Below are 15,952 nucleotides of genomic sequence, written 5' to 3'. Positions count from 1 at the left end.
ATTATCGTCACGTTCTCGCGAGACCAGTCGATTTCGTGCCACAAGATCTCGTCACATCCCTAGTTAAAATAGTAAACAGTTCTTTTAAATTGTAATATTTCACAATATTCCTGTTTTTATTGCATTTTTTTATCAAATAATTAAATAATTGATTTTTTTTTAAGTAAGGTTCAGCTTATCTTTCTTACAGTTGTTTAAATTATTCATTATGTTGCAATTCCTTATAAAAATTATTGCCTATTTGACTAAAGTTAAATTTTTACTCTCGTTTGGTTTTTGTGCTTTAGTGTTGATTTCGCACAATCAAGGCCATTGCCAGTGAAACCACTTGCTATAAAGTTGTTCCCAATGATGCCATCTGACGTGTGTGTGTGTGTGTGTGTGTGTGTTGAGCATCTGAGTTCTTATTCTGTTCCACAAACTCTCTCTACTCTCATGCACTTTACAAAGTCAGTTTGATCAAAGGAAATGAGTGGCTTTGATGCCCATAATATTTAATATTCTTTGTCCTTTTTGAATATTTATGTCTTTCTTTTCTGAACCCTTTACCGAAAGGACAAATGAATAACAATGCTTATATTGAGTATGTGTGAGTGATGTGTTTTTGTTTATAGACTCATCCAACCCTTATTTAGCGTTCCGGCTGTGTAGGTTTCTGTTTTCTGTCAATGTCAGGCACACTCGTCATATGCTTGACATCTAGAATTTCACTCCCAGTCAGTTAGCCGACTCATCAACCCGTTAACTTGTACATTAAACCTTTGCTTTTAGATTACTGGCGTCTCCCTTTTCTTAACATGTTTTTGTGTCTTTGTAGATGGAGGACCAAGCAGAACTTGGACTATTCCTTTCTAATGATGTATGCTGTGAACAAAGGGGTCTATTATGTCCAGGTAATCAAATTACAAGTTTAAAGGTTAAGCGTGTAATGTCTGCACCACTAGCATTACTTAACATAATTAAAAATCAAATGACTTTTCACTCCCCTGTCTGCTATTGGTCGGTAAACTCACACCATTGGTTGAGTCAGTGTGGCTGGTCAGGATACAAATAGAAACAGAGCAATGTTTTGAAAGCGTCAAAGTGTTTACACTTTGGGTAAAGCGACCTACGCATGACTTTCTCATAGCCTTTTCCGCATAATAAACAAACTAAATATTGCAGAAAGAATTTTAACTCTGAAACCGTTATATCACCGATATGATTATCAAAACGTTTTTGAAACTAATGTCTATCCATTATCTTACATTCTCTTAAAGTTAATCTTTTCAAAAATTACTTATTTAATAACAGCAATAAATGTGCTCTTTAGCGAATCTTAAAATGAATATGCATTTTCTTATGTTACTTTACAGTTCAATTCACACGTGGCATTTAGGACTATTGGTTTAAGTGTTGTATTAGCTCATGAATAATTGTAACCATAGTTAATACATTATAACACTTAAATAACATTGCATTTTAAAGTTTGGTTATTAACGACAAGATATAATGAATTACAATGCATATTATGGATAATTTTAATGTATTATACACTGCAATAACCCTATATAATGTATTATACATAAAGGCTTTAAGTGCTATCAAATATAATTATCTTTATTTTAAGCAGTTTATTTTAAGCAGTTGTCAAACTTGAAAGTATTATAAAATAATTTTTGTTCATTAAAATAAAGCTGATATAAACATACATATTAAATGAAAAACTCAAAACACTTAAATGGAAATTAGACCTGGCAACTAACGTAAAAAAAACTAAAGTGTATATAACAGAATTACAAAAACATCAATTAAGATTAAAACTGAAAATATGAAAATAAAAGCTTATAGCTTAAAATATAATCATACATAAATAATGCTAAAATAACACTGAATTCTGTGTTGTTGTTTTGAAGTTTAAAAGTGCTTTTACTGATGTTACTTCTCCATTCATGATATTCCCACACTGTTACCAAGTTAACCAAGTTTACTTCCAGTAGCAGTTAAAAATGGATATAACTTTTCTTTACAATACGTTAATTGCTGTAAATGCATACTGCATAAATGTATGCAGACTGGAGAGTCGAATCGAAAGTTCTGCATTTGCTAATTAACAGCATATCACACAAAGACATGAAGTTGAACAGTTAAGACCAGTGTTAAACCTAAACCTAAATTTCAACCTTTGATTGAATTGTCCGCTTTCAGTCGGCTTCCCAAGCGGTGTATATTTCAGTGTAGGTTTCCAGCAAGTGTGCCAGATCCCCACTGGAAGCTCTTCAGACAGAGACAAGTACCCCAAAAGTTCTCAGTTTAGGGTTTGCTGTGGTTCCTCGTGTATCTGGATATACCCTAAAGACACACTTTGGCTCTGTAGCAGTTGTCATGGGAACATGGCTTGGTTTTGTGATTTCTGTTTTTATGAAGTGATAATGATTTTACAGCTGGGAATATAATCGGGGGAAAGAATTTGCGACGGTTAGAGCAGCTGTACATGGTTGCAGCAGATTGAATGCGGCGTAATGCTAAACTTGACACCACTTATTTGTTTCTCTCTGCTGGACAAACAAACATGAAAAGCATTAGGTGAACATGTTGGTATTCTTGTGGGGAAAAAAAAGATGCAAGCTGTCACCAACAGCCAGTTTAGTTTTACTTTTCTTTTTGTTTTCATTTTGAAAAGCTTTTCACACTACGCTATGAAGGATTTATTTAAATTTTTAATTCATTTATTTGATTCCTCAGTGTTTGCTAAACATTCTGTAATTTATTAGTCGGCATGTGGTGTATACCATGCCTTGTATTATTCGTTTTTGTCAATAAACGTTATGTAAGATATAGGGCTGGGACAACGCGTCGAGGTCATTGATGACGTCGACGCAAAAAATACGTCGACGCAAAATATGCGCATCGATTCGTCGACCTGTTTTTATTTCTCTAAAAAACGTTTGCAAAACCTTTACCTTATGTGCGCTGAATATACGCGATGGCCGGATCAACATTCTGTCCAACGTTATATAACCAATCCAGGGGTTTTTCTGCATTGATCTTTATTTTTTGGCGGCTGTCAAAGCCTTATTTGATCGGTGAGTGACAGTGACAGGGCGCGTACGAGAGAGAGCCCCGGCTGCGGGCGCACTCACAGTCTTCAAACAAAACGAGCGCTTCTTGCTCTCTCCCTCCCTTGTGCATATTAATCAAAATCATTAAACACGATAGAAAAAGGGCGAAACACCAAAGTTACACGCGCACTCACAGTCTTCAAACTACACGAGCGCTTCTTGCTCTCTCCCTCCCTTGTGCATATTAACCAAAATCATTAGACACGATAGAAAAAGGGCGGAACGCCAAAGTTTCACGTGGAGCATTCGGAGATTTTTTTTCTCTATGACAGGCTGCTGGCTCCCACTGTTAATTTTTTTTTTTTTTTTTGTAAAAGCACTCTCTGTATTAGCTTAAAGCCCTCAAGTTTACATTTACATACTGTATTCTTTCAATTGCTCTAAACAAGTATTTTGGGTGACCTTTTTTATTGAATTCTAGACATCAAGTTGTTGTTATTTTCATCTGAAAGAACTTATTTTTTCAGCAAGCTAGGCCCTATGTGTTCAGTAAGCTTGTTTCAGTAAGCTATGTGTTTTCAAGGCTTCAGGGTTTTATTGAATGCTATCTCTATACAAGTGCAAAGTAATGCATTCTTAGTCAGTCTTTTATTTTGTAATTTTAAGAGCAATAAACATATATTGCAATGTTAAGGAATTTGTTTTTTTTTTCATTCAGATTTGTAAATCAACATGTATAAATTGTTAGTAGTCAATTAATGGGGAGATAATCGAAATCAAATCGGTCCGGAAAATTAATCGTTAGATTAATCGATGCATCGAAAAAATAATCGCTAGATTAATCGTTTAAAAAATAATCGTTTATCCCAGCCCTAGTAAGGTAGTTTGTCATTGTAGCCTACAGTTTTATTGTTGGTCTTCAGGAATAACAATGAATCCATAAATTATCATTTCTTGTAAAACATGACATTAAGATTGCGAATTCGAAGGTGAAAGCATTCGAAGCCTGGCTTATAACACAGCAAAAGAGGAATTCCTATTCACAAAATTCTAATCACAAATACTACTGATGAACAAGGACGTTGAATGTTAACCACTTTCGTTTTCATATAACTGTAAACTATGCTGAAAGTTAACCAGCATGCATTGATTAATCCTGTTGAAGCAGAAAAAAAGGCGACCAAATTATGTGCTCCTGCAACCAACTGAGAAAGTTAGTTGACCGAGTTAGTCGAAAGTTAAAAGAGCGACCAGTGGGTAGAATGAGTCTAGAGCCCTGTTTCAGCAAATCTGTTAGAGTGAGCATAATGGAAATAATATAAATTAATAAATGTGGTTTTCTATTTATACTGGTTTCAGATTGTTAAATATTTATCCTTTCACACAAGTCTTTTAACCTGTCATTTAACATCACGCTTGTGAAGAGAGGCTGATGGGATGTTTTCCTACTTTTTCAGTTGTTCTTGATGAAAAGCTTTATTTTAATTTATTTTATTACATTTACACTATCTTTCAAGTGTTTGGGGTTAGTAAGATTTTACTTTTTAGTTATTTAAAAAAAAAGAGAGAGAAAAGAAAATTAAAACATTTATTGAAGTAGTAATATGATCAAAAGTGAGAGTAAAGACAGTTGTAATTTTACGAAAGATTTGTTTCAAATAAATGCTGCTCTTTTAGCTCTCTGTTCAAATTAGCAGTTTTGTCATAGCGATATTAAGAAGTGAAATCGTTTTTAACATTTGAAAAGATTCATAGCGTGACAGTGATCGACTAATGATTTATCATGTGACACTGAAGACTGGAGTAATGGCTGCTGAAAATTCAGCTTCATCATTACAAGAATAAATTACATTTTAAAATATATTGCAATAGGACATTTTAAATTGTAATATTATTTCGCAATTGTATTGATTTTACTGCATTTTGATCAAATAAATGCATAAGAAACTTTAAAAAACAACAACAAAAAATTATAAAATAAAAATCGTACCAACCCCAAACCTTTTTAACAATAGTCTATTTTGTGTATTTTGTATCTTTCTAATATTTCCATGTTTCCTAAGACAGAAACGCATCCAAATAATGTTCATTTATGTCATTCCATGTTCATGTCTTTCTCATTCTCATGTGCTTCTCTCTGTCTGTGGTGTAGGACTATACTGAATGTTTTCATTCTTTTTTTTTTCTTTGCTGTGCCAATAAATCTCTCTAGTGTCTCCATGTCTTTGTGCTCTCAATACACGCTGTGCTCTCTTAGGAGAGGGGAAAGGTATTGCTTTCATGTTTTTCAAGAGTATAGGACAACATGCTTTAGCTTTGCTTTAGTGTCTGTCTGTACTTCTGTTGGTGGTAAGAGTGTCTGTGTGTGAAGTGTGATTTTCTTTTTCATCTTTCACATTCTTCAGGTTGATTGTTGGATGTGGTATTTTTAGTAGGTGCGGCATGTGTGAAAGTTTATCTGGTTTATGAGCTGTTCTGTGTGATCGATATCTGTTTCCTGTTGTTTTAACAGTTAGAGGACGACATCGTTGCCAAGCCCAACTATTTTGCCACCATGAAAAACTTTGCCCTACAACTCGCCACTGAGGACTGGATGATTCTTGAGTTTTCACAGCTGGGCTTCATTGGTGTGACTTCTGTATTTTTAATATCTATATTTTTAAATGTATATTTTTCATACTTGTCCAGCTATTCAAATATCACTTTGATTATATGAGTTACTGTCATCATTTACTCATCTTCCTGTTGTTCCAAACCTGTATGACTTTTGTCCTTCCATGAGAGATTAAAAATGTTCTTACTGATCTTTTGAAATACAGTGGAGTCACAGAATAAAAGAGCAATCAAGCCCCCAAAAAGCACCATAAAATTAGTCTCTATAATATTCTTCAGAATTTCTCCTTTTGTGTCCCTCTGAAGTAAATGATGACCGAATTTATATGTCTTTGTTTAAAGGGATAGCTCACCAAAAAATGAAAATTGTCATTAATTACTGACCCTGATGTTGATCCAAACCCGTAAGACCTTCGTTCATCTTCAGAAAACAAATTAAGAGATTTTTGATGAAATCAGAGAGCTTTCTGACCCTGCATAGACAGCAATGCAACTGATACATTCAAGGCCCAGAAAGGTAGTAAGGACATGGTTAAAATAGTCCATGTGACATCAGTGGTTCAACTATAATTTTATAAAGCTACTCAAATTTTTTTTTAAGTTTAAAGAAAACAATTACAACTTTATTCAGTCTTCAGTCAGTCTTTGATGCGTGTTCACGAGAGTACCACCATGTTTGTTCATTCCTGTGCTTGTAAACAAGGCGCAGCACATCCATGTCAGAACGCCGGCTCCTGTGTTAGCAGCATCACACGCGTGTCGCGCTGTTGTGAACACCGAAAGGGAAGTGAAGAAATTATTGATTTATAGTGGGGGGTTTTATTGTTTTCTTTGCAAAAAAAAAAAGTTTTTCAGTTTTATAACATTAAGGTTGCACCACTAATGTCACATGGACTGTTTTAACTTTGTCCTTACTAATGTGTCTGTGCCTTGAATCGTGGTAGTTGTGTTGCTGTCTATGGAGGATCAGAGAGCTCTCAGATTTCATCAAATATATCTTCATTTGTGATACAAAGTTAAACAAAGGTCTTACAGGTTTGGAATGACATGAGGGTGAGTAATTAATGACAGAATTTTCATTTTTGGGTGAACTATCCCTTTACGACTTTCTGGTTATATATACTTTTACTCGGCAAGGATGCATTAACTCATTTGACACTGAAGACTAGAGTAATGTCTGCTGATAAGTCAGCTTTGCCATCACTAGAATAAATTACATTTTGAAATATATTATAATTGAAAACCTTTATTTATAATAATATTTCACAGTACTACAAATTTGTCATATTTCTTATCAAATAAATGCAGTCTTGGTGAGAATAAGAAACCTATTTAAAAATCTTTACAACCCTAAAGTTTTTAATGGTAGTCTTTTTAATTTGTGTTTTTTTTTATTTTTTTTTCGCTTTCAGGTAAGATGTTCCAAGCCCCAGATCTAAATCTTATTGTGGAGTTTATCTTCATGTTTTATAAGGAAAAGCCCATTGATTGGCTGCTGGATCACATACTCTGGGTCAAAGTATGCAACCCAGAGAAAGATGCCGTAAGTTAATACTAAAGACTGCAAGTGTGTGTGTGTGTGTGTGTGTGTGTGTGTGTGTGTGTGTGTGTGTGTGTGTGTGTGTGTGTGTGACTTGAACTCTCCTCGGCTGTGGTGCGTCAGGCATTAAGAGGCTTTTCACACCTCTTGAGTGAGAACACAATGTGATCGTGTTTTTCAGATCTTTCTTCCTCTCTACAGACAGCCACGTTATGTCTCTATCTAGATTTCTTTTTTTTTAACTATATTTGTTACTTTTTTCTCACAATCTAACGTAATTTGGCCTCCTCATTCTTTTTCTCTCCAGAAACACTGTGAGAGGCAGAAGTCGAGTCTGCGCATTCGTTTCAGGCCCTCTTTGTTTCAGCACGTAGGCCTGCACTCCTCCCTTGCTGGGAAAATCCAGAAACTCACGGTAACCTTTAGTTCATGAGGGTTGTTTACACTTGTTATAAACATCCTCCTTGGGTGACCTAACCAGCACATTTTAAAACCCTTAGATGTTCAACAAGCTAGTCATTCATTTGTTATTTGGGACACATTATGGTTTACACTAGAAATGTAGTTTTAGTGATTTTTGTCCAAAACATGTTGGATCCCAGTTACTCCTGTATGTATTGCTAACCGCTTGTGATCAGATCATCTGAGATGAGGATGTTATTACTGGCTCTTCATGACTTTGAACAACTGTCAAATCATTCCTCTTACTCTTAAAAGTACTCTAGGAGTTTCTGATTCTCTTCCACACAAACTTGCTACAGCTTCCTATTATCTTATAACATCTTGTTTTACCCCCCATCCTGTTTTCTTGTACCAAAGAATCTTTTTTCTTGAATAACTGACCTTTTAATTAATTTTGCTTGCTGTTTTTACTATTAAGTAATGTTGTAAATCAGGCCAGCCATCAGCTGCACTTCCTGTTAACTTTGTTTTCTGCTGTGTTAGGATAAAGATTTCCTGAAACCTCTGCTGCATAAGATTCACGTGAACCCGCCGGCGGAGGTGTCCACCTCTCTTAAAGTGTATCAAGGTCATACACTTGAGAAAACCTACTTGGGTGAAGACTTCTTCTGGGCCATTACTCCAATGGCTGGAGACTACGTCCTGTTCAAGTTTGATCGGCCCGTCAACATAGAAAGGTCAGTTTGTCTCAGGACGACTGAGAGAGAAGTGCGCGCACACACACACACACAGACAGGGATTGATTTATAATTATGGCCCAATGACCTAGAGCCAGTGTGAGAGGACATTTGAGGGACCAGTATTGAATTTTTCTCTATTTATTTAATAAACTGTTCACATGCACCTACAAACACACAAATGATTTCTTTCTGTAATCTTCACCCTCTCCTAAAAGTGATGTTCGCACGCTGTCAGAGAGCTCTAACCAGAAGACATCATTCACACATCTCCATGTCTCACTGTCCTCACAGGAGAGTAGAGGTGGCTAATGAGAAGCTTCTAAAATAAGCCTCTGCAACCAAAAACCTCTGGAGAGGAAGACAGAGAGAGAAAACAATGTTGAGCAGATACACAACTCTAGAAGAAGACAGAGAGAGATGTAAAAACAGCCATTCCTGTATCCAAAACTAGACGTCTGCATATGAGAGTTTGAATCATGAACTTGTGGAACGTTATCCTTCACCACTTCACAGACAATGAGTGGAAAGAGAACAACAACAACAACATCATCATTTGTCATTGTCATTTCTTCATCATTGCACATGCGCAAAACTTTCCAGTTTGTTTTTCAATGCTGTCAAGTGTTTATATGTCCTAGTGAATGGATTAGACCAGGTTTATCCACAATTTCAATCAGTTTGGGCATGTGTTTACGTGGAACATTGTCATTCAGATTGGACTTTTTTTCTGATTTTGATTGGAATACAATGCTCTGTTAAACAGACACACAACTCTAGAAGATCTTTTTTTTTTTTTTGCAGGTCCAATCCGGGTCAGTACATTGTATTTTTAGTTGGACTGCCAGAATGACCTGTATTTTTAGCAACAAATCTGTATATGTCAGAAAATATATTTATAATTTTAAGTTGCACTTTATTTTAATGTCCAGTTTTCACTATTAACAAACCATTAACTATCGCATTTGCTTCAATAAACTACTCATTTGCTGCTTATTAATGTAAGGTGGTTGATACGTTTTGGTTATGGGTAGGATTAGGAAATGATGACAGTGTGTCCTCTATGTACTTTTTTTTTTGGTCGTCAAGTGTCTGTAATTTTAGTAAATAATAAGCAGCACAACTGTAGAGTAGAAACAGTGCTAACAAGATGAAGTGTCAATTTACTTACGTGTGACTGGATTTGATTAGCAGCTCAAGTAGAGGCCTATTTAGAGACCCCTTATCTGTGTGTTCTGGATGCGCTAAGTTTGACTCAATCTCGTCCATGTCCTGCCAGTGTTTGCACATGCGTGTTCACGAATATTCATGAGTTTGTGTCTGTACATGCATATTCACTAAAAATCAGCCTTTGATTGACAGGTTCCTCTTTCGCAGTGGAAACCAGGAGCATCCAGGAGATAAAATCGAGAACGCTACTGTCGAGATCCTGCCCTTTTCGGTAAATAAAAAACACACATCCTCAATTAGATTCATACGGTTTCCTCTAAATGTCCAAACAAGGCCCAGGGTGACAGGTTTGTCAGAGTCTCACCGCAGGCTGACAGGAATATCTGGCGTAGGTCTCTGGTGTACGCTGCCACCAGGGCTAATTTTAGTCAATCACAGGTTGATCTACCACGGTAATGAGGAAGCGTACTGTCATCCTGCTGTGATACAGAGCTTAAAAAGCCTTCGAATGGGCTTTGATGTTTGTTCGTGAAGACGTTCCTCGAATAAATGAGGCTGGTGATGCATCTAAATTTGTTTAAATGGATTTGTGAGTTTGGGCTTACTTATTATTTTAGGTATGTATGCAAACATTACTCCTACAGTTGTTTCTAACATTGTTAGCATAGTGCTAGTGCCTTTCAAACAGGCTCTTGAAGTGCTTCTAAATGAGGATGTTATCTCTTGCAGGACACTGAATTGAGGACCAAAGAGAAATACAAACGAACAGAGGACCGCTTCTATAAACTTGGTGAGTTGTTACATTCATGCTCAAATCAGCAGTTTTGCACTTTAAGCAAATGATTGTCATGTCTTCCTTGCAAATAGGAGAAACCAGTGAGCTGTAACTCTATAAAACAATGATGGCACTTATTCAGCCACTTATGCTCAGTACATTTTTCTTGCTGCCTGAGAAAGCCACTTTTCAACAAACACTTTTTTTTAGTTATTGGTTAACTTTTTTTTTTTTTTTTTTTTTTTTTAGACCCTGTGTGTCTTATGATGCCTTTTGAATTTGAATCTAAACTTGTATAGATTTTAATTGACATTTAAGATTCTTATGCTTACCAAGACTGCATTTATTTGATCAAAACAAGTAAATACAATAGCAATGTGGAATTTTATTACTATTTTAGTGTATTTTAATGTTTCCTTTAGAAATCGTTCTAATATGCTGGTTGTTGCTCGATACATAAAAATTTACTGTTATTTTTGATAAATGTAATTCATCTTTGCTGAAATTAATGCTGACCTCATGGTCCTAGTAAGAGTTACACTTTCAAAACTAAAAGCTATAAAGAAATATACATGTACACACACAATATAGACCATTACAATCTGTGTACAACTGTAAAAGACACATTTTCCGTTAAGTAAACCACAATCAACCTCTCTCTCTCTCTCTCTCTCTCTCTCTCTCTCTCTCTCTCTCTCTCTCTCTCTCTCTCTCTCTTTCTCTTTTTCTCTTTTTCTCTTTTTCTCACTGCGTTTTCCTGTACTGCACTTGTAGCTTACCTTCAAAACATGGCACTGAGGTTATAGTGATTATTGTTCTCTTATGATTAATTGTTTTATTCAGAAGTCCCTTTGGAGAGAAGTGTCTGGCAAATAACTGAATACAAAATGTTACAATCTCTTCTGGTCTCCCCTTTAGAGATACATATGTTTTTTTTTTTCTTTGTGTCTGTCTTTAGCTCAGTTTGAGAAAGGAGTGGCGGAGGGGACGGTTGACCCTGTGTTTAACCCTGTGGTGGCCGTTCGTCTGGTGGTCCAGAAGGACTCCGCCGTGTGGGCAATTATTAGCGAGGTCTGTATGCTGCCTTTGGTTTAGTCCTGTCTAGGGCTGGACAGGATCTATCCTAGTGTATAGTAGTGGAGATTTCACTTGTAGGCCAAATTTATTATATTATTCATTAGTTTTGTTTAGATTCAGGAGTTGTATATGAAGCTTTGTCACTTTCGGGAAATACAACAGGAAAGAATAATCTTAATAAATAAAAGAAATACCTTTAATAAGTACCTTTAATTAGAGTTAGTCATAAATATTCAGTACCATGTGATTGTTTACTACATAAACTGTTTTTGAATTGAATTTCCAGCACAAGTAACTATTATTTTAATATATTTGTGTTTGTGTGTGTGTGTGTGTGTGTGTGTGTGTGTGTGTGTGTGTGTGTGTGTGTGTGTGTGTATATGTATATGTATATGTGTGTGTGTATGTGTGTGTATATATATATATATATACACACACCATTACGGTAACATTTCAGCATAAGAATCAGTTCTCACTATTGACTAGTTGCTTATAAGTATGCCTACTATTAACATATTTTGTTTGTTTTATTAGTGCTTATAAAGGACATATTCTGCATTACCATATTCTACATCTCTAATTCTACCTAATACCTAAACATAATAACTAACTTACTAACCGAAATAAGCAGTAAATTAGGAGTTTGAGACAAAAGTAATAGTTAATGCTGTTAATAGCGAGAATTTGATCTTAAAGTGTGACTGAAATGACACATCATTCAATGCTCTCTCCCTCTTAACTCCTTTACTGTGAATCATTTGAATCATATCTGCAGTTCCTGAATATCTTATAAACTTGATGTTGTATTTAATGCATTCAAAATTGCCAACACAGTCTGCATTACGGTGAAATGTTTAGCTTATAAAAGATCATATTTTTCTGTTTTATCCACTCAAAACTTCTCATTGATAAGTGACGGTAGAAGATTTGGGTGGTATTGTTATTACAATGCTATTACTAATTCAGTGCTATTTTGATAAAGCATCAAGCCATACACCAGCCATAACAGTCAACATTGTCTGACACATAAGGACATTTTGATGGATGCCTGGTTTAGTTTTGACACTGAAATCACATGTGTCCAAAATCGGAACACCGTTGACTGGACAGTAAAAAGTGTTGCTTCAGACTAGACATGTTGTGTTATTTTATTTGGTGGTGGGCATAGATGATGTTCTTTATTTACCTGGATCTTGACAGATGTTCTTTAATCTCTTGTCAGATCCATATCAAGAGGATACCTGGGTAACTACTGTATGTCTCCAGTGGACGAGGCCTTCTGGTCACCAAGACAGGGTTGTGCTGCTCGCATCTACAGCGGATCAAGAGTGACCCTCACATTATCAGAGTGCGTGAAGGAGCCCTGGCTTTAAGTTCTTCACCTGTTAAACTTTACTTTTTAGTCTTTTTTTGTCATTTCATCTTCCTCTGGTAGATTTGCCAGTCTCTTCTCTTCTACTCGCCTTTGCCTCTGTCGTCAGACTTTGAGTTACTTTTTCCTGTTCCCTGAATTCTGTTGTGTGAATGTGACTACTACTGTACAGAAAAAACAACAACACTTTGACAATGTTTTCGGACACTAAATTTGTGTTGTGGAGAATTGCAATCATCGCTGTCATTAAGGTTTGAAGTTCAGGAATCAAGGCTGCACCAATGCTGGAGAATATGTCCCCTTCTGATGAAGATTGTCCTCAGCGCTCTGCCGTCAAGGACTGTAACTGACCCTGGGTCAGATAAACACGGCTGGATTTCAGCTGAGAAATGAACGAGTGGGACGACAGATGTTTTTGTTTCAAAGTATTTTTTTTTTTTTTTAGGTTTTAGGCTGTTGATTTTTGAAACTCTTTTAAGAACATTTCGAGACCAGTTTATTATTTTATTGACTGCTTTGCCGAAATTTAAAAATCATATTTCTAAAAACAAACAGCATATCTTTGGGCCTTTACTTGGTCAACAGAAGTGGCTTTTCTTCCTCTGTGTTGGTTTAGGGTCAACGAATCAGTCATGGTTTTTAATTGCTGTTGTTATTATTATTATTATTATGACGATCTATGAAAGTTAATTAATTTATTTGAAATAAATCTTTAATTTGTACAAAAGGTAAATGCTCTTATTTTATATTCTTTGGAAGTGTATGATGTGGCAGCGAGTTTATTGTGGCTTAAAGTCGAGTGATGGTTGATGTTTGTATCTTTGTGTAGTTGAGAAGGGTGCAGGGCCGCCCACCTCTGTGCCTTAACATCCAGCGTCCCAGGACTGCCTTGCGCCCCTGTGACAATACGCTTAAATCATCAACAGAACAGCTTATTCATTGCTTGATTTAAGTGAGACGTTCAAGTGTAGAGCATGGCATGTCCATTTTTATGTTCCCAAGTCTTTCATGTCATTCATTGAGCATTTTCCATCTCAAATAATCTGCTTTCATCATGTTAGTCAGAAAACGTTCTCCTTTCTATGCTGTATCACAATTATCTGAATGTTCAGTGAGTCATGATTAAGTCCAGATGGAATCTGCAGATTTTGTTTCTGCACAGAATGAATTTAAATGTGGTGAAATGATTAATGAAGCTACTACATTTTAATGGTAGCTGAAAGCACAATCTACAGAGTCCCAAAAGAGACAAGGAAATAAAATAAGTTGATTTTTCAAAGATCTTGCTTCCCTCAAAGTTTGCATTTCACCAAGAAACGTTGTTCTTTCAGAAATGTTTTGTGTTCCCTGACAAACTTTGGGTTAAGCCAAGAGTTTTTAGCAAAAATAAATAGAAGAAACCTGAAGTAATTCAGCCATACATTTTTCTTGCCATTAAAATAGCCACAGAAGCTGGCGTGGCATTAAACACGAACAAACTTTGTGTTTGCTCGCAATACGTTTGTGATGAAAATATGAGGTAGAACCACAAACTATATTTCAGTAATTTGCGAGAGAACGCAAAAGTTTTGCTAGATATTGAAAAGTTTTTGCAAGCGAATGCAAAGTTTCTTGGGGGAATCGCATCACTTTCTGGGAGTCGAATTTTTGCAAGAGCTATGCAAAGTTCCTTGGGGGAGTGTAGTACTTTTGCATGTAAACGTAGAAGTTTTGCGAGCGATGCAATGTTTCTTGAAGCAACGCAATACTTTTGCAATTGCTTCCAAAATTTTGTGATTAAAATATGAGGTAGGGAAAAGAACGGTTTCATAATTCTTTGTGAGAAAACAACATTTTGCGAGCCAATGCAAAGTTTCTTGGGGAAACGCAGTACCATTTACAAGTGAACGTAAAGGTATTGTGAGCAAAAAAAATAATTCCTTGAAGTAAACACTAAAGTTTTGCAAATGAACACTGAGTTTCTTGAGGCAACATAATGCGGTTACAAACTAATGCTAATGTTTTGCAAGCAAACTTAAAAGTATTGAAATGTTTGTTTTTCATCACCTTGTCTAGGGATTCTGTAACAATCAAATAAGCCACAATATTTAAAAACGCAAAGAACTTAATGAATGACTGCAGTTCAAAGGTTTCTATAGAGTGCTGCTGGTGCCGTTTTAATGTGGACCTGGTCGGCAGCAAAATATGACCATAAACAGATTTATAATAGAAATTGAATGGAACGGCTACATTTCCAGCTATTTCGCTGGTTTTGATACCTGGATTTATTACACTGTACATTTGTTATATTGTTACGCTACGGTTCGTATTTATTTTGCTTGCAGCTCCTGACATGGAACTTGATGGTGACGTAACTGCTGTACAGATTTCCGAAGTGTTCTCATCTCATGTGATTGTATACATCTTTAAGAAGATGAAAGTTGTAGTTCAGTCTGTACTTGTATAATTTCAGAAGATATTCTTTTTAGATACATACTGTACACCCTGATTTTAGTGACTACTTGGAGCCGGATTTGTATCGCAGTGTGTGTTTTGTAATAGAAAGCCAATGTACTGTCACACATTTGTTTACAGTTTGTTTATGATCTCTCCTGAGAGGAGAGATGGAGATACATTCTTGTTCTGTGTGTAGAACACTGTATCATCTTTCTCCTTTACATCCTCATATGACATGACTTCTGGAGAATGGACTCATGAAACCACAGTTGAGTGGTTTTCATCATGTTTTCCCATATTGCCTTTAGTCAGATTTGTGCTCCATGATTTGTTTAGCACTGAAAGATGGATTGTTGTCTGTTGCCCTCGTTAAACTCTCATGGGCCGGATCCCCATCAGTGCATGTCCATCTTGAAATCCTCCCTTCGTTCTTACATTGAGATGAATCCGACATGAAACGTGCTCCTCTTGTGTGGTGCATTCTTGACTTTCATGTGCCTTCATCTGTCTTTCTCCAGCTCTGACATTGATTTGAATAAACTGTTCCAAAATAAACCAGTCTTGACATAATTCATCATTTTATGTTCCTGCTGTGTTCCTTCATTGCTCATTTAATTCATTTATCTTACATATTTAATCATGCAACTGTGAGAAACATTTTCAGGTTTTGAGGAGGTATGTTGTGATGTGATGTTAATAAAGAGTGCTGAATGTATGAATTATGCAATTTTAGGGCCTAAAAAATATTTTCCTACATTCTTAATTATGATTTCACTAACTAATAAAATA

At 35.9% G+C, this 15,952-nt stretch overlaps 1 protein-coding gene across 2 annotated transcripts in view; it reads left to right on the top strand.

Annotated features, from left to right (window-relative positions):
• The window catches only part of LOC132095002 (alpha-1,3-mannosyl-glycoprotein 4-beta-N-acetylglucosaminyltransferase A-like), a 55,079-nt gene extending 39,346 nt beyond the window's left edge, over positions 1-15,733 (top strand). For both annotated transcript variants that reach the window (XM_059499716.1, XM_059499715.1), the window contains 9 exons: positions 818-893; positions 5,554-5,668; positions 7,067-7,197; positions 7,502-7,609; positions 8,140-8,333; positions 9,696-9,774; positions 10,233-10,293; positions 11,237-11,349; positions 12,578-15,733. In XM_059499716.1, coding sequence (XP_059355699.1) covers positions 818-893; positions 5,554-5,668; positions 7,067-7,197; positions 7,502-7,609; positions 8,140-8,333; positions 9,696-9,774; positions 10,233-10,293; positions 11,237-11,349; positions 12,578-12,604 — 904 coding nt within the window. In that variant the 3' untranslated portion in view covers positions 12,605-15,733. The remainder of the gene's footprint in view (positions 1-817; positions 894-5,553; positions 5,669-7,066; positions 7,198-7,501; positions 7,610-8,139; positions 8,334-9,695; positions 9,775-10,232; positions 10,294-11,236; positions 11,350-12,577) is intronic.
• The last annotated feature ends 219 nt before the right edge of the window (positions 15,734-15,952 follow it).

The sequence above is a fragment of the Carassius carassius genome, chromosome 19 (assembly GCF_963082965.1).
Source record: "Carassius carassius chromosome 19, fCarCar2.1, whole genome shotgun sequence".
NCBI lineage: Eukaryota > Metazoa > Chordata > Actinopteri > Cypriniformes > Cyprinidae > Carassius > Carassius carassius.
The sequence above is the reverse complement of the archived record's forward strand: the minus strand, read 5'-3'. Positions and strand labels throughout refer to the sequence as shown.